Below are 19,865 nucleotides of genomic sequence, written 5' to 3'. Positions count from 1 at the left end.
GTGATTGGATGGTTTCAGAAACTGCCTGGCAACAAGAGCCTGACTGGCAACAGGCTGTGATTGGATGGCTTTGGAAACTGCCTGGCAATAGGCTGTGATCGGTTGGGGCATAGACAGCTCCTTGATCGGATTGGCTGGTCTTGGCTATATAAGCTGTTGTACTAACTCAAATAAACGAGTCTGCAGGCTGCTCGCCTCAAGCCTGCTTTCACCCAACTCCCGGAGTCTGTGTGTTGACTCTGTGCCTCTTGCCCCCACCACGCTGCTCCTCTCAGAAACAAACCCATTGCAACATTGTTGAGAAATCAATGGCAACACTAAGTAATGATTAAGGGATCAATACAATAGGAAGATGTGACTATGATAAATGTATATGTACCAAATTACAGGGCGCCTGGCTATTTAAAAGGACTGTTAGCAGATCTAAAGAGAGAAATAGACTCCAGTACAATAGTAATGCAGGACTTCAACACCCCAGTTTCATCACTGGATATGTCAACCAGACAGAAAATCAACAAAGAAACATCAGAGCTAATCGACACTATGGACCAAATGGACCTGACTGATATCTATAGAACTTTTCACCCCACAGTGGCAGAATACACATTCTTCTCAGTAGTACACAAAACTTCTTCTTGGACAGGACATACACTAGGCCATAAAGCATGTCTTAGCAAATTCAAAAAAATCAAAATCATATCATGCACCTTCTCTAATCACAATACATTGAAGCTTGAAACCAACAACTCAAGAATCTCAAGAACATACATATATGCAAACACATGAAGACTGAGTAACATGCTCCTAAATGAACAGTGTGTCATAGAAGAAATAAAAAAATTTCTGGAAACAAATGAAGATGACAATAACTCATATCAAAACTTATGGGATACAGCAAAAGCAGTGTTAAGGAAGAAGTTTATAGCAATTAGTGCCTACATCAAGAAATAGGAAAGTCACCAACTAAATGAGCTGTCAATGCATCTCAAGGATCTAGAAAACAACAACAACAGACAAAATCCCAAATTAGTAGGAGGAAAGAAATAACTAAAATTAAGGAAGAAATAAACAAAATTGAAACAAAAAAAATACAAAAGATCAATGAAATGAAGAGCTGTTGTTTTGAAAAATTAAACCAAATTGACACACTATTGGCACAACTAAACCAAAAAAAAAAAAAAGAGGGAGAATACCCAAATCAATAAAATCAGAGATTAAATGGGAAATGTTAACAACAGATATCACAGAAATAAAAAGAATCATCAATAATCATTACAAAGATTGTACGCCAACAAATCGGGAAACCTAGAAGAAATGGATAGATTCCTGAACACATACAACCTACCTAAATTGAGTCATGAAGACACAGAACACTTACACGGATTCATAACCAAGACAGAGATTGAATCAGTAATAACGATCCTCCCAACAAAGAAAAGCCCAGGACTGCATGGCTTCACTGCTGAATTCTACCAGACATTTAAAGAAAAACTAATTCCAATTCTTCTCAAGCTTTTAAACACAACTTACCTAGCAAATAAACAAATAAAGTTTAAAAACCTCAGTAAAGTGAAAACTCTTTCCCCTTGCTGGGAATGCCCCAGCTCCCTATACTCTGGGTTGAGAGTGATGGTAGGTAGGACAGAGCAGCAGAGCAAGTATCACTGGGAAGAATCAGGATCTGGTGGTGGAGTGGTGTGGGGGCTGCAGGGGAGTCTCTCCTCTGATAAACTGACAATGAAAAGGTTGTTCTCCTTTTCAACACCTGTGAAGGATGATTTTGCCTTACTTGCAAGCTAACCTGTGAGCCTGCCAACGTTATGGACACTAGCAGAAGACATGAGGCTCCTGGGTCAGAGATAACTTTAGTCTTCATAGCACTGTGTACTTGGTATTCATCTGGGTTCCCCTTTCCCCCCCAAGTCCCATGGGGCACTCAGGGGGCCCGGTGCAGGCTGTCCAAGCAGGAGGTTTGCTTCACAGCTGAGGAGCTCTAAGTGTAGGAAGTCTGACTGGTTCTACATAGTGGCTCCAAGTTAAACTGCCAATTTTTGACCTGGAGGGAAATATCACTCCAAGGGAAGGTAGAAAGATGCACCTTCTGCCCTGTAGGTGGAGCTGGTCCCAAACACGATCTGGCAGTGCCTTTGCTCATCACCCTGTGCCAGGACGCGACACCCAAGAAGAGCTGTCTCCTATTATTTTTTATGACAAATTTTGAAAAATGGATATTTGACTGTTCTTTAGTGTCCCCCTTAAAAGGCCAAGAAAAGTGGTAAAGAACACCTATTGTTTTAGAGACAATATTAAGATTTATTTTTTCAAATTCAGGAAATTTAATTTTATCCTAACCGCTATATTGTATATTTGCAAAAGCTCCTTGTTAACATTAACAATGGTTGGAATCGTTTACTTTTTTAAACAATCCTCCTCTCACACCGGTGGCCTCTCAGTCTATGAGAGCATGTAATTGGGATTGGAGACCACTGTCTCTAGAGAACAGACTGAAAGGCTATCGAATACTTAGTGCCATAAAATGCCAACTAGCAACAGTGAAGCCTGCAAGGCGGACATCGCTTTGCAGAGTGGAGGAAAGGAGACTGGATAAAAACAAAAAAGGAAGACTCTTCAGCACGTGGGAATGAGTACAAAGGGTTGCTATTATCATTAACCACAGATGTTGTCATTCAAAAACTGGGTTCTCTGTTTAGTGTCATTTTTGCAGCATATATAAGGACACTTCAAAGAATTCATGAAATAAGAATTAAAAGGTGTTTATTTTAGAATTAAAAAACTGAAATCCACAAAGTTTTTCATAAATTTTTGATGACCTTTTTATATGCATGGATTTAAAAAATTTTTGGCACCAAAATGAATCTATCCTTTTATTCCATTTTCCATAAACTGTTTAAAGTTCCCTTGTATGAAAGATATCATGCAAATTAACTCAAAGGGCGAGGGGAAACTTTTCTCTTATCATGATCCTGGCTTCTTTCCTTAGCCAGGAAAACTGCAAGCCAAATTGATGTGCACAGAAAAGAAAGATTTTTTTTTTTGCCGGCGCCGCGGCTCAGTAGGCTAATCCTCCGCCTTGCGGCGCCGGCACACCGGGTTCTAGTCCCGGTCGGGGCACCGATCCTGTCCCGGTTGCCCCTCTTCCAGGCCAGCTCTCTGCTGTGGCCAGGGAGTGCAGTGGAGGATGGCCCAAGTGCTTGGGCCCTGCACCCCATGGGAGACCAGGAGAAGCACCTGGCTCCTGCCATCAGATCAGCGCGGTGCGCCGGCCGCAGCGCGCCGGCCGCGGCGGCCATTGGAGGGTGAACCAACGGCAAAAGAAAGACCTTTCTCTCTGTCTCTCTCTCACTGTCCACTCTGCCTGTCAAAAAAAAAAAAAAAAAAAGATGTTTTTTTTAAGTCGTTGCTTAGGATTCCAAGCAGGACACAATACTAAACCAGCAATGTGGGATGTTTTATTCTCCATAGAGGGCTTCTTGTTTAAACTCAAGGTGGAACTAGCTTGACGAGGAAAGAGTCTCTGATTCCCACTAGGCATGTGATTTAAACATACTTCTCAGCACCCAATTGTTTCTCTCTTCTCTTGTACAAAAGCTCTTTGTTCTCATGTTCTCTTTCAAAAAAAAAAAAAAAAAATACAACCACCCAAGACCACGGTTGAGATTTTCCTAATACAACTGTTTGGAAACTGATTTTTTTTTTGGAGGGGGGGAGGGAGGCAAAAATCTGCAACCACTTTCAAGAACTGTCAGATGCATTTCCAATAAGGGGAAACACAACTACAAGGTTTACTGCGGAGGCAGAGAGTGAACTCTGGATTCTGATTTACAGTGACGATGACTTGTGTTGTAGAAGCGCAGGAGGGAGGGAGGAATGGTACAACTCACCTTAGTAAATGCTTTAATGGCATGGGCAAGGCAAGCTTCCTCCACCTCCACGGGAATTGTCTTCAGGTTCACTATGCAATGTAAGATGCAAAGGATAGTCTGGTGCTGTCCCTGTGTTTGCAGAAATTAGAAAAAAAAAGTTCTTTGAAGAATGCCTCAAGACATCAACTCAAAATAGCTATAGCGTCAAAGTAAGGAACTAATTTGTGACCAGGTACTCATCATCTCAAATGCTAAAATGTCTACCCAGAGCCCTATCAGATTTTTTTTCACCTTTTCCCAAGTTTTATTTAGCAATGATGCCTAGATAACTTAAGACACTGAGATATTAATGAATATCACACCGTTATTTTTAAGGTCAAAATTATATTTCCATGTTTTTAAATAATTGATAATTGAACAGCAAACACAGGCACTAGTATATGTTAACAACTTTGAAAATATCTTTTTCCTTCCTATCAGATGTTTACTGTTGTGTAATAACATAATTTGGAAAGTTTTCAGGAGATACAATCAGTTATTGCACAAAGTACAACTTGAATTGTAGATGGTCTAAATTAAAACTCAAAGTTTCTCTTGCAGTGAACTAAACAGACTTTTCCATTCTACCTGTTTCTGGATATAATCAATTCAGTTTGGCTAGTAGATAGAGACATGTCATGGTGATATGTGCACTAACCAGTTGGGCACCTGTTAGCCCAGCCTACTGCAGATGCCGCATAGGTAGGCAGAGGAAGGGAAAGACAACCAGCTCACGAGAGCAGGACTATGCTTAGGGGGCAAAGACCCCTTAAGAACATGTTTGTTCACTGATCTGACCTCTAGGGCTATCCACATCAGCAAAGGAGAAATTCTATCACTTTGAGCAATATGTATCCAGGATACAATGTATTGAGACCAGCTAATCTCACTGCTGGAATCCTTTTCCAAGAGAACAATCTGAAATACAGAAAAACCTGCAAATACAGGTCATCATTACAGTGATGCTCATAAAAGTAAGAACCTGAAACAGTATAAATGCCTCATCCTTGGGAGTTGGGGTGAATTAGGATAAAACAGAGATCATGACATGATAGAGAGTGCATGAACTGGTACGAGAGCACTCCATTTGAATCCTGCTATGTCATGTGCTTGCTTGGGAGAGCTGCTTCACCTTGCCTTGGCCTGTGACACCATCTTCTACCTCACCAAGCCTTACCATAACCAAGGTTAATCTCTTCCCTTATCACCCTCTCCTGATTTATCTGGGTAATTTAATTGCTGAAAAAATATATACGAAAAGAAATCTAGATACAGGAAAAACCTCATCTTAAAAGGTGTGCAATGGATAACTGTGTGTGGGCTCCACGCGTGTGGTTGTCCATGTGTATTGTTTCCATGTGCACATGTGAGTATGTGTGCAAGCAAGTGGGGTGTGTGTCTGTAGTTATAAAAGACTTCTAATGAAGCTCTGGAAACAATGAAGAGATGCTTATACTGTAGCACAGTAGCTAACTCAAAGTAGGAAACACTTCTTCCTAACCAAATTGCATGAAAGGATCTACAATTAGAAGTAAGTTCCTCTTCCTTCCCAGATCGACTGACTCCTACTCTCCTTCCCTGAAGGCAATCACCATTACCAGATTACTATTTTTCCCATCTATGTTCTTCTGTATTTCATGTATACAGATTATCTACATATATGTATATAAGTGACACACATCCTTTTTAAGAATACAAATAGAGTGCATATTCTAATGGGCCTCACAGTCTCTCACCTAGATATACTCATGGTAAATAAGTAGAAACAAAGAGCTAATTATGGCACATGCCCACGTTAGAGCAGCCCACACCTGTTACAGTAATTATGAAAAGCTACACTACTCATGGGAAAATATCCACATTATGCTTTTATGAAATATAAAGTTGTACATTAAAATGATTTTTATTATTTAATACACAAATTGGGAAGATGAAAAGATTTAAAAATGTTTAAAGTGGCTCTCCCAGGATTATGGTTAGTTTCCCTTTTTAGATTTGTATTTTCTAAATGTCTATATTGGATATAATTTTCTTCTCTCATCTTAGAGAAATTATTAAATTAAACCTAGATATGGGATTCTGTAGAAATTCCTGCTTTTGTCCTGGATTATTTTGGTATGAGAGACTGACTTGGAGGGCCTTGGTTAACTTCATTACCTTCTCTAGTAAGAACAGCGCTTCTGTGGCGTCCGCCTGGCTGTCAGCCAACATGTCCACATCTTCTTTGGTGAGCACAGGCTCTTTCAGTTGCTCTACCCAAGACCACATTAAGCTGCACAGGATGAAAGGGTCTCTCTCGCCACATATTCTTTCCCAAGCTCCATCTCGGGAATTTAGTTCTTTCTAAAAGGGAAGAGAAAGAAAGAGGGAGAAGAGAGATGTCCAGATGACACTGGATGACCCTTAAACCATCCATGATGGTCAAAGGCCCAGGGCCCCTCCAGGTCCTAGTACTTTTAGCAAGACCTAGGCTAAGACAGAACTTCTCTATGGTTCCATCTGCCACTGTGAAGCTCACTGCCTGCCTCCTGATGTGCTAAGTCATCTTAGTAAGAAGAGTTTTTAAAGCTCTAGCCTGGAGAAGGGAGTTAGTCAACCCAAGTTCTCCACTTCATTCAGAAACCATACTAACAGTTCAGGAAGAGGGAATCTTCATTTTCAGGTTTATGGTGAACAAAACAGAAATGCTGACTTCAATGAAGTAGAATGGTAGATCAAAAAGTGTAATAAGGAAATGTTTATAAATTAATCCAGGAGGGAGTTCCAAGATGGTGGTATAGCAACAGGATAATCTGAATCATAGTGAGCAAAACAGATAGTTAAAAAGGAGAGAAGACACATGCCGGAGAAAGAGCCGTGGGAAATTTGCGATGGAAGTTCAGAAGTCCAACAGAGACTGGGCAGGTCCATGCCAAAAGAGCAAATAAGAAAGGGAAGCGGCGGAGGCTTGGACCAGGGAGGTTGGCGCCAGCCCCCAGTGGAACAGATGAGATGGGAAATCATGGGTCCACGGAGCTGCAAATAGCAGCAGGAGGGAGAGCTTGGTGAACTGTGTTTGAAGTTCCATGTGGGGGCCGGGGGTGGAGAGAAGGTATAGAGGACCAAACAGTGAGGTCGGGCACCTCCCTGCCACCCGCCTCTTGCCCTCCCTGAGACCTGCAGCTGGCTGGGAGAAGCCATTTTGCTTATTTACATTTTCAAACATAAGCAGGGGACTGCTGCCTTTGCCTCCTGCGCTCACACCCATCAACTGCGGGAGCCACCACATAACACCCCCTAACCAGGAATGAGGCCAGCATTTCAGAAGAATTTCTTCCCCACCACACAAGCTGTACAACAAGGAGAAATTCTGAATATCGAAAACTTGAGCCTGCTCCATCTACCACTGAGAAGTGAGCCAGGCTCCAGTAGGTGTGCACTGGAGCTCATATCCACCTCCACCACAATTGAGAAGCAAGCCAGGCCCCAGTAGGCTGGGCTCCATGCTTCCACTTGCAACACACACATAGCAGTTCATAAGAGAGGGAAACCTCACAATAAGAAAATCTCCAAAGATTAGAGGTGCAGTTCATTAAGCAGGGTGATATAACCCTGAACACACCAGAGACTAACAAGGGGGTGTCCCACAACTGTGAGGAAAAGGGTGGATCACACCAACAGAAGTGAACAACCTCTTCTAACCAAAAAGCCAGAGGAAAGATATAAAGCCCATGGGGGTCTTACATTGGATACCTCTTCCACCCAGAATACTGAACAGAGCTCCTAGGCCATATCCAGCACACACCTCTTGGAATTCACTGAAAAGTATAGACATCCCGCTAAATCACAAAGACACAAATTAAAGAGAAAAGCAACCAGACAAAAAAAGAAAAAAATACACAATTTCTATAAAACAAAGGAAAAGCCCTAAATAAGGATAAGGAAGACACTATGAGCCCCTAAAAGAACACTACAACTCTTCAATACTAGAAGGTGAAGATGGAGAGATAGAGGATATGCCAGAAATGGAATACAGAAAATTAACTGTCAGATTAATTAGAGGCAATCTGAAGAAAATTCATGATCTAAATGAAAAGTTCTCCCAAGAAACTGAGATACTAAAGAGAAGTCAGAATGAAATAATAGACATGAAGAATTCAATAGATCAAATTAAAATATGCAATAGAAATCCTTAACAACAAAATAGGTGAGACAGAAGAAAGAATATCAGAACTAGAAAATAAATTTCTGGAAATATTACAGTCAGACCCCCCCCCCACCTAAAAAAAAAAAAAAACCGAGAAAAAAATAGATAACTAAAAAACTCTGTAGGATATCTACAAGATACTATCAAATGACCCAACAACATACGGATCCTAGGAGTTCCAGAAGGCGTAGAAAGAGAGAAATAATTAGAAGACCTTCCTAATGAAATAATAACAGAAAACTTCACCAGTCTGGAGAAAGAAAGAGACATCCAAGTACAGGAAATACACAGAAATCCCAATAGACACAACCAGAAAAGATCTTCACCACAACATATTGTAGCAAAACTCTCTATAATAAAACATAAAGAAAAGTTCTTAAAATATGTGAGAGAAATGTCAAACATTCAGAGGAACCCCAATTAGATTCACTGCAGACTTTTCATCATAAACTCTACAGACAAGGAGAGAATGGTGAAATATAGTTCAAATCCTAAGAGAAAAGACTGTCAACTCAATACTGGACCCTGCAAAGCTCTCATTTATGAACAAAGGAGAAATAAAGATCTTCCACAGCAAACAGAAATTGAAAGAATTCATAACTACCAACTCAGCCCTACAAAAGAGGCTCAAGGATGTGCTACACACAGAAATAGAGAAACAGAAACATCACTACAAAAGAAGATGAACATAGAAAATAACCCAGTAAAAGTACAAAGGAAACCCAAAGTAAAAATTTAGGACTATTAATGGAAATGTGGCAGGGCAAAGTCACTACTTAACAATATTCACCCAGAATGTAAATGATCTCAACTCTCCAGCTAAAAGACACAGACTGGCTGAATGGATTAAAAAAGAAAAACCCATCTATCTGCTGCCTACAAGAAACACAAAGAAACACAAGAAACACCTCTGTCAACAAAGATGCATGCACTGAAAGTGAAAGGATGGAAAAGTTATTCTATGCTAACAGAAACCAAAAAAGAGCCGGTGTGGCCATCCTAATATCAGACAAAATAGACTCTAACACAAAAACTGTTAAAAGAGACAAAGAAGGACACTATGCAATGATTAAAGGATCAGTTCAACAGGAATATGACTATTATACATGTACATGCACCTAATTATAGGGTACCTGGCTATCTAAAAGAAACATTAATGGATTTAAAGAGAGAGACAGACTCAAATACAATAGTAATGGGGACTTCATAACACATTTTCATCAAAGGACAGATTAACCAGACAGAAAATCAACAAGGAAACAACAGAGTTAATTGACACTATAGACCAAATGGACCTAACAGATATCTACAGAGCCTTCCACCTTCAGCCACAGAATACACATTTTTCTCACCAGTGCATGGAACTTTCTCTATGACTGACCACATGCTAAACCATAAGGTAAGTCTCAGCAAATTAAAAAAAAATCAAAATCATTCCATGCCTCTTCTCAGACAACAATGCAATGAAGCTGGATATCAGCAACTCAGGAATCTCTAGAACATATCCAAACACATGGAGACTGAACAACATGCTCCTGAATGAACAGTAGGTCACAGAAGAAATCAAAAGAAATAAAAAATTTCTGGAAATAAATGAAGATGACAATACAACATATCAAAAAATTATGGGATACCACAAAAGCAGTGTTAAGAGGAAAGTTTATAGCAACTGGTGCCTCCATCAAGAAATTGGAAAGGCACCAAATAAATGAGCTATCAATGCATCTCAAGGATCTAGAAAAACAATAGCAAATCAATCCCAAAACTCGTAGGATAAAAGAAATATTTAAAATCAGAGAAGAAATCAACACAACTGAAACAAAAAAAATCAGCAAAACAAAAAGCTGTTTTTTTAAAATAAGCTAATTTGACACATCATTGGCCCAACTAACCAAAAGGCCCAAATCAATAAAATCAGAGATGAAAAAGGAAATGTAACAACATACACCAAAGACATAAAAAGAATCATCAGAAACTACCAAAGAGCTGTATGCCAACAAACAGAAACCTAGAAGAAATGGATAGATTCCTGGACACACACAACTTTCCCTAAATTGAGCCATAAAGATATAGATAACCTAAACAGACCCATTACCAAGACAGAAACTGAATCAGTAATAAAGACCCTCCAATAAAGAAAAGCCCAGGACCAAATGGATTCAATCCTGAATTCTACCAGACATTTAAAGAAGAACTAACTCCAATTCTTCTCAAGTTATTCAAAACAATTGAAAGAGACAGAGTCCTCTCAAATTCTTTCTATGAAGCCACTGTCACCTTAATTCCTAAAGCCAGAAAAGATGCAACAGAGAAAGAGAACTACAGATCAATTTCTCTGATGAACATAGACGCAAAAATACTAAACAAAATTCTGGCCAATCAAATCCAGCAACACATCAGAAAGATCATTCACCCAAACCAAGTCGGATTTATCCCTGGTATGCAGAGATGGTTCAACATTTGCAAATAAATCAATGTGATACATCACATTAAAAATTGAAGAACAAAACGATATGACTATCTCAATAGATGCAGAGAGAGCATTTGATAAAATACACCACCATTTCATGATGAAAACTCTAAGCAAATTGGGTATAGAAGGAACATTCTTTAATATGATCAAGGCAATTTGTGACACACCCATGGCCAGTGTCCTATTGAATTGGGGAAAAGTTGGAAGCATTCCCACTTAGATCCAGAACTAGACAAGGATGCCCACTCTCACCAATGCCATTCAACAGACATGGAAGTTTTAGCCAGAGCCAGTAGGCAAGAAAAAGAAATCAAAGGGATTCAAACTGAGAAAGAGGGAGTCAAACTATCCCTATTTGAATATGACATGATTCTATACATAGGGGATCCAAAAGCTCCACCAAGAGAGGAGTGAATCTTAATGGGGAATGAGACTGCGAATGAGAGAGGGAGGAGGAAGAGGTGGAAGGGCAGGAATGGGGGTGGGAGGGCAGGTATGGTGGTGAGAATCACTATATTCCTAAAGTTGTACTTATGAAATTTGTACTCATTAAATAAAAGGTTTCCTTGGGAAAAAAATAAAGAGGATGGTAATGCATTGATAAAGTGGACACGTAAAAAAATTAGCTGGACCTCAACGAACTGTTCAAGGCTGACGTTGCCAGTGATTAACCATGTCAATATTATATATCCCTTGATGTAACTTGAGTAACATGAGCCCTTTACCACCTTGGTATTCTTCGCCAAACCTCTGTCTAATCACGAAAAAATATCAGACAGACCCAAACCAATCAACAATCAACAAAACACCTGACCTGTACTCTTCCAAAGTGTTGAGCTCATGAGAAACAAGAGAAGACAGAAAAGCTGTCACCAATAACAGGGAACTAAGGCATACAATAAGTAAATACAATATCATATCCTGGATTGACTTTGAAACAGAAAAAGGATACTGATGGGAAAAAATAAAATTTGAATAAACATTTTAAAGTTAATTAATCCACAATCTCAGGGAAAGCTTTTAATTGAAACTGGTTTATACACACACCCACACACACACACACAAATGCCCGAAAGTTGGTAATGCTTCTTTCTTTTGAAAGACTTTTTTGGAATTGTATGTAGAAGTTCATAAACAATCCACCTGCATCCTGAAAATCTGCTAGAGTGAAAAGAAATATGAAGTGCTAACACTCCAAATTCCCAAAACAAAAGATTTTAAATCTTTAGCTCACTGGGGTGGGAGTCTGGTGCAGCAGGTATGATGCTAGTTGGGATGCTGGATCCTCCCTGGGAGTATGGGGGAGTTCATGTTCCAGCTCTGTTTTGATTCTTTCTGATAATGTGGACCATGAGAGACCCACACACAGGTCATGGCTCAAGTAGTTGAGTACCTAAGACCCACGTGGGAGACCTGGACTGAGTTCCTGGATTCTGGCTTCAGCTCAGCACAACACTGCCCCAGCCACTGCAGGTGTCTGGGGAGTCAATCAGTGGATGGGAGCTATCCCTGTGTATCTCTCAAATAAGTTAATATGCATGTGTGTGTGTGTGCGCTTGTGTAAAATAAAGAGGGCAGGGGATGTGAGACACGAATTTTCATTTTCTGACAGGGTTCATATTTATGTTTTAACAAATCAATGCATTTTTGCAATAGTAGTAATCATAACTGCTACCACCACTTCACACCCACTTAACATTTACAGTACGCTGATAATGAGGCAGAAATGAATACAGGACTTCTCTCTGAATTCATAAGATTAAAAAAGAATCTCTATGAATGATATCATCTTACTTATGGGGTAAAACATATGAAACAACATGTATGAAAGGGCCTGGTAGAGGCACAAGAGGTATTACACTGTTTAAAAATGTTCATTTTACTCTTTTCCAGAATTCAACTGATTTTTTTTTCATTACTGAAAGGCCTAAAATAAAATCTAGAAAGTAAAAACCAAAGGTAAACCTATCCTAATGAAAGGTTTGTATTTGCCTCAAGAAAATGCTTTCATATTTACTACATGTTGCAATAGCCAGGACCAAATCAAGTCCTGCCCCCATCAGCACAAGTCCAGCTCACATGGGCTGACCTAGTGGTGAGGATGCGAGATTCTTGGCCTCAAACAGAAGATCCTCTTGCTTGCTAACTACATTTTAAGATTTATTTATTTATTTACTTAGAAGACAGAGTGACAGGAGTGATGGAGAAAGAAGAGAGTGAGCCAACTTCCATTCACAGATTCACTTCCCAAATGGCAAGCCTGAGTTGGACCAGGCCAACGTCCATCCTGGTCTCTCACGTGGGTGGTAGTGTCCTAAGTACTTGGGCCATCCTCTGCTGCCTTCTCAGGTGCATTAGTAGGGAGCTGGATGGGAAACAGACCATTTGGGACTCCAGTTGGCACTCCAATGTGAGATGCCAGCTTAACCTGCTGCACCACAACACTGGCCCTGCTTGCTAACTCCTGAAACATAGTTTTGCACAGGAAATATTTAGAAAGATTTTTCCAGTTTGGAGTAGGAAATAAAGAAAACAATGTTTTAAGAAAATAATATATTTTGACTATTCATTAGACACAACTATAATCCTGATGGATAAAACTTGTATCTAAAGTTCTCTACTCTCATGTAAGTTGATGTAAAGCTCCACATTTAATTTTCAAAGGTCTGTATGTGGATAGACACTGGCACTCAGAAAGTTTATACACAGTGTTAATCAACAGTGCAATATAAAAGAGTAGCTATATAGTAATTCCCAGATTATGGGCTGACAAGCTAAGCTTTCACTGTGTCAGGACTCTCCATTATCACTCCTACTCTGGCGCAGTTCACCTGCTTCTAATAATTAGGTTTAAAAGGCTGTCTTTTCTCCAGACCAGCTGCTCACTCAGGGCAGTGTCTAGACTTAAGACTGTCTTTCTAGTAACTGTAAAACAAAAGGGGACTGAAATTCAAATCTCACTTTCTGATGTACATCAAAATCAAGAGGTGGACCCTAAGGACCTACTCTGACATGAAAATGAAGGCACAAGGGCAGCATGTACCACTCCCACTTGCTTTCGTGAATCCCAAGAATTAGACTATTGGAGCAGGACAGGCACGTCAGCAGCTGGAGACAGAGAAGACTGCATCCCTTTATTTCTAACCTCATTCAACTCTAATGCTCATGAGCTATGGAAAACCATTAGTGGTTCTCAGAGTGTGGCTGGCTATTCTTCGTCAGCCTCAAGTCAGCAATACTTCACATCAGTTTCCCAGCTCCTCTGCTGGGGGCTAGTTGCCCCACAAACCTGGCAAGAAAGGAAGAAACTGCCAGCATCAATGCACTGAGTCAAGCGTCAAGCCTCAAGGCACACGCTCTTTTTTTGTACACAGGCACTTAAATGAAACCACACAACCACCCCGCACCATCTCTCTAACAACAGGTCCACGCTGTAGCTGGGAAAACTGAAGTTAGAAAGTTAAGTATCATGCAAACATATCATCATGTTTCCACAGCAAGTAAGTTTGGGAAATGTATTCTGTTTTTGCTGACACAAATACTTCTTACATACACAGTTAAATGAAATACAAATACCTGCCACATTTCTACCTTCCTTTTCACTTCTTCCTTTTCTACAAACTCATTTAAATTGGCCAGGGCTTTGGCTGCCAGTATTCTCCTTGCTTCAACACTCAATTCAGATGGCAGAGCAGTGTGTGGTGCTGCTTCAGACAGGTCTTTGCTGTCCTGGGTTTCACGTCCAGCTGGGAACTGTGCCAGGGAACTGGAGCCACAGTATGGAGGGCTACGGTAAGGCACGCCCTCCGTGGCAGAGCTGGGGTCCCAGCCACTGTGAGGTTCACACTGACATTGGGCCAACTGTTGGTGAGAAGAGTTTGAGTTCTTCTGGACATTTGCAAAGTTGGGTGTGACTGGTTCCCCAGGTTCATGTGAACCTGAGACACCCACAGAGAAGGTTCTACTCCGCTGCACCTCCTTGGCAGTGCTCCTTCTAGGGAAAAGTGGCAACCGGTCCTCTCTGAGCTCTTCCAAGTCACCACACTTAGACTGACCCCAGAAAGAAAATGTACTGTGGACCGAAGCTTCCTTATTGCAGTCGAGCTCTGGAGACTGTGGGATGTAACAGTGGCCAACAGCCTTCTGCTGCTTGAGGTTGTGGCAGAGCAAGTCCTGGGCTGGTCCTGTCCACGGAGTCTCGCCCTGCTCCAGGAGAGATTCAGCCCTCTTTAAATCTGAGTCACTGTAGCTGAGTCGCCTTTTCAGACATGTCAGGGGTTGAAGGCACTCAACATTCCTCCTCTTCCAAAGCGGGTCAAACTCTTGCTCATTGGAAAGAACCACAGGCTGATTCTGAAACTCTGCCACTCCAGCAGAGGGGTTAAATGGGTCGGACCCAACACTGTGGTGTCTCAGTAACTCTTTATCCAGTCGCATCGTGACCATCTGAGACACAGTCTTTTCAATCTCAGCAGACAGACCTGGTCCTCCCAACATATCCCTCATCACCACCGGCCTGTTCTCTGCCAGGTCCAGCAACAATTTGCACACTAGGTGGATAATTTTTGGCACGTGTTTCAGAAGCCGTGCCTCATAACCATGAAGCAGATGACGCTGGCGAATCAGATATTGGGCTAAAGTGACGGCATGTGCTTTTGGATCGCAGCAGGAGAAGATGTTGCGAAGGGGAGTCAGAAATTGAGTGAATTCTCGCACACAAAGCAGTTGCCCTCGGGTCTGTATGGAATTGGGCCGCTTTGCCCGCACAAATATAATTGCTTGATCAGCAGTCATTCTCGTTGCAAAAACTAAATAACATGCTATTAAAACACCTGAACATTGAAGAAGAGATAATTAATTAATCGGTCTTTGATGACTTAAAATTTGAACATGTGACACCTTTAAAGGACAGTTATAATGATAACACAATAGTTACATTGTAACTTTCATACAGGTATTTATTACTGCACTCTCCTTATTGTGTAGAACTTTATTTACATGTCTAAGTGGGATCCACTCCCATGGCCCAGTTATCTCTGTACCTAAACGAGCTAGCACAAGTACTATGGAGGAGACTAGGGATGGCTGAATGAACTGAGTTTCTGTCCATCCACCATCTTGCCAAATTCCAACACGGAATAAAGCAAATACCACTTTTATCTCTCACTCTGAATAGCTCTTGAAAATTTCTACCCAGTCCATCATCCACTTTGTGTATGGAACTTCCTAGCCCTGCCATCTTTGCCATCAACGGGCAGCACACTGGCATGCTCCCTACTGGAAAAGTCTTTTCTTTGGGTATGATTAACACTCATAACCAACTTTTCTTCCTGATAATTCTTTTTTCAGACTTGTGTATTTACTGAGCTGTGTTTGTTTCCACACTATAACTTTTTTCCCATAAGCACATGACATGAAGGAAGCCAGCCTTAACAGTGTAATCATGATGGATTCCTATTAGTTAACATCTAATTAAAACAAGTAACTAATGAAAAGGTAATAATCAATTCATTCACATGTAATAGTCGACTAAAATTAAAGTAAAAGGCAGGGCTGGCGCCATGGCTCAACAGGCTAATCCTCCACATTGCGGCGCCAGCACACCGGATTCTAGTCCCGGTTGGGGCGCCGGATTCTGTCCCGGTTGTCCCTCTTCCAGGCCAGCTCTCTGCTGTGGCCAGGGAGTGCAGTGGAGGATGGCCCAAGTGCTTGGGCCCTGCACCCCATGGGAGACCAGGATAAGCAACTGGCTCCTGCCTTCGGATCAGCGCGGTGCGCCGGCCACAGCGCGCAGGCCGCGGCGGCCATTGGAGGGTGAACCAACGGCAAAAAGGAAGACCTTTCTCTCTATCTCTCTCTCTCTCTCTCACTGTCCACTCTGCCTGTGGGGGGAAAAAAAAGTAAAAGGCATACGGAAAAGGATTTGCAAGATGTTCAATCTTGCGACGTGCTGACAAATCACATACTCTTAAGTTCACGGTTGGGTACAACATACGCCAGGCCAGGACAGATCTTTAGTCTAGTGTAACACATTGCAGAGGTTATCACACACAATGCCCAGGAGCACAGAGATTCCAGCTCTACCCTGAGAGCTCACAATCTTGAGCAGTGCTACATCTCAGACAGGGGAGAGACACCCCAGCAGGTGCCCAGGTACATCAAGGACAATGTTGAGCTGCAGGTGTTTGGTTGGACTGGACCATAGGACAAGGAGAATTTCATTCTTAAGGTGCTCAGACCAGCAATGTTAATCAGAGTCTGTTGATTTTTTTTAAGTAAAATCACTTTTTTTTTTCTTGACAGGCAGAGTTAGACAGTGAGAGAGACAGAGAGATAGGTCTTCCTTCTGTTGGTTCACCCCCCAAATGGCAGCTACAGCCGGCGTGCTGTGCCAATACAAAGCCAGGAGCCAGGCACTTCTTCCCAGTCTCCCATGCGGGTGCAGGGCCCAAGCACCTGGGCCATCCTCCATTGCCTTCTCAGGCCACAGCAGAGAGCTGGACTGGAAGAGGAGCAACCGGGACAGAACCGGCGCCCTAACTGGGACTAGAACCCAGGGTGCTGGCGCCGCAGGTGGAAGACCAGCCAAGTGAGCTGCGGCGCCAGCCAAAATCACTTATTTTTATACAGAATTCTAGGTACAGATAAAACTCTTTCACAAACAAATTCCTTACACTTCCCAGAGTAGAAAGCACATGGGCTTTGGAGTTTGACAGCCATGGGTTTAAATCATGGTGCTGTCATTTATTAAATGTGGCAAATTACTTAACTTCTCTCAAATTTAAGTTTCTTCAACTCAGAGTTGCTGAAGATTTGAAAAGATAGCAAACATAATGTATTCAGAACGCAACATGTGAAATAATGGTTGCTTCTTTCATTGTTATTTTGGCTAGGAAGAGTTCATTTTAAAATATACTAACGTGGGGCCGACATTGCGCCATAGTGGGTAAGGTTGCTGCCAATGACACCAGCATCCCATGTGGGTACAGGTTCAAGTCCTGGCTGCTCCACTTCCAATCCAGCTCCCTGCTAATGCACCTGCAGGAGGGCAGTGGAAGATGGGGCCCTACACCCAAGTGGGAGACCTAGAGGGAGACCCAAGTGGGAGAACCAGAAGCTCCTAGCTTCTAGCTTTGGTCCAGCCCAGCCCCTGATGTTGTGGCCATTTGGGGAGTAAACCAGCAGATGGAAGACTTCTCTCCCTCCCGCCCCTATAAACTGTGCTTTTCAAATAACTAGAGATGACCCTTTTAAATATGTACATATTATATATATACTAATATATTAAAATGAGGTATTGAGTATAGATTTAAAATAAAATGTTCTTGTAATTCTATATTTGAATTTTGCTAAAATGTACAATTTCAGTTACTCATCTCTTGGGCATTTAGATTTAATTGTGTCTGTGTTGTCCTGGAACCTGTAACACACTGGCCTACCCTAATCAAAGTAACACAGTTACTTAAATTCCTGGATGTTCCCAAGTGTGCATTGTGTATACCATTTTAGTGTAAAATTCCTTATTGACATTCTTCTATGAAGAGCTGACCTCTTGAAATGTAGAACTGCCATTTGTGTGATTTTAGTTATCTGCAGCTTTGTTTATAATTTATGTTTAAAAATATGAATGCCACATTTATTCACAAAATGTCAAGATTCTCTAGATTTAGATAATTAGAATAAAGCTGAAGACATTTTGAAGAACATGTTATATGTAGTAAAATACTGTGAAAACACTAGTGAACAGTATTTTGCTGTAGTGTTAATTTCAGCTATTATTTATTATTTTAGAGGCCCTTTAGAATTAAATAAGATCTAGGTTCAGCCATAGCCAAGAAAATAGGAAATTAGCTAAGAATTCTGAATAAACATTTATACAGGAAAAGTTGAGGAAAAATCATGGTTATATTTAGGTTCATGAGAACATATATATGTATAAACCTAATCCTATGCTAGATATGAATAGTCAGTGAGCTGCAATATTTCTCATGAATGCTAATAATGTTTAAATTTCCAGATCTAAGATCTTAGCATGTGCATATATTTACGAAAACTGAATTTTTTTTTTTTTGATAGGCAGAGTGCATAGTGAGGGAGAGAGATAGAGAGAAAGGTCTTCCTTTTTGCTGTTGGTTCACCCTCCAATGGCTGCTGCGGCCAGCGCATCGTGCTAATCCAAAGCCAAGAGCCAGGTGCTTCTCCTGGTCTCCCATGCGGGTGCAGGGCCCAAGCACTTGGGCCATCCTCCACTGCCTTCCCGGGCCACAGCAGAGAGCTGGCCTGGAAGAGGAATAAATGGGACAGAATCCAGCGCCCCAACCAGGACTAGAATCCGGTGTGCCGGCGCCGCAAGGCGGAGGATTAGCCTGTTAAGCCACGGCGCCGGCCTACAAAAACTGAATTGTATGTTTCTTCTATGGCTTGCTATATGTATCTCACTCAGCAATAGGACACTCTCTAAAACATTCACCAGCCTAATTACTAAATTTGTTTCTGTATATGTGTGAGTGTGTATTTATGGGTATGCATGTTTGTCTAACTCGGCACACTTTATCTCAGACATTTTATAAGAATATGTTTCATGGGGCTGGAGCCGTGGCACAGTAGGTTAATCCTCTGCCTGTGGTGCCGGCATCCCATATGGATACCAGTTCTAGTCCTGGCTGCTTCACTTCAGATCCAGCTCTCTGCTATGGCCTGGGAAAGCAGTAGAAGTCCTTGGGCCCCTGCACCCACGTGGGAGATTTGGAAGAAGCCCCTGGCTCCTGGCTTTGGATCGGTGCAGCTCCAACCATTGCAGCCATTTGGGGAGTGAACCAACGGAAGGAAGATCTTTCTCTCTGTCTCTCCCTCTCACTGTCTGTAACTTTACCTCTCAAATAAATACATAAAATATTTTTTAAAAATATGATACACGGAGAACACTGTACCAATTCTTTGCCTCTGTATGGCTCTTAGCTTGTGTATTTACTGCTTAATCCACTTCATTATGTTTTCTGGATAACCAATCTAGATTCTGTTATGTACCTGTGTCCCTGCATTCTTTCAATTTAATTTACCCTTCTTTTATTTGTTTATTTACTTCCCACCTCAGAGATCACAGCACCCTGTTTCATTCAGAGACAAAGAAGCTGTAAAATTCATAAATTTCATTCTGTACAGCTTTGTGCTCAGATATCTAACTCACCCTTCCAAAATTTTAAGAAAATATGAATGACTTATCTTTTGTTGTTTTTGTTTTAATCCCATATATTGTCATCAGACAATAACAGAATGACTCAAA

The 19,865-nt window shown here is 41.3% G+C and overlaps 1 protein-coding gene across 1 annotated transcript in view; it reads right to left on the bottom strand.

The window, feature by feature from the left end:
* PTPDC1 (protein tyrosine phosphatase domain containing 1) overlaps positions 1 to 19,865 on the bottom strand; it is a 90,853-nt gene that overhangs the window by 5,717 nt on the left and 65,271 nt on the right. Inside the window, exons 7-9 of the mRNA XM_062208516.1 lie at positions 14,159 to 15,414; positions 6,081 to 6,266; positions 3,903 to 4,013 (exon numbers count right to left, since the gene is read on the bottom strand). Coding sequence (XP_062064500.1) covers positions 3,903 to 4,013; positions 6,081 to 6,266; positions 14,159 to 15,414 — 1,553 coding nt within the window. The remainder of the gene's footprint in view (positions 1 to 3,902; positions 4,014 to 6,080; positions 6,267 to 14,158; positions 15,415 to 19,865) is intronic.

This window comes from Lepus europaeus, chromosome 12 (assembly GCF_033115175.1).
Source record: "Lepus europaeus isolate LE1 chromosome 12, mLepTim1.pri, whole genome shotgun sequence".
In the NCBI taxonomy this organism is placed as follows: domain Eukaryota; kingdom Metazoa; phylum Chordata; class Mammalia; order Lagomorpha; family Leporidae; genus Lepus; species Lepus europaeus.
Note: the sequence above shows the minus strand (reverse complement) of the source record. Positions and strands in the feature narration are given on the sequence as shown.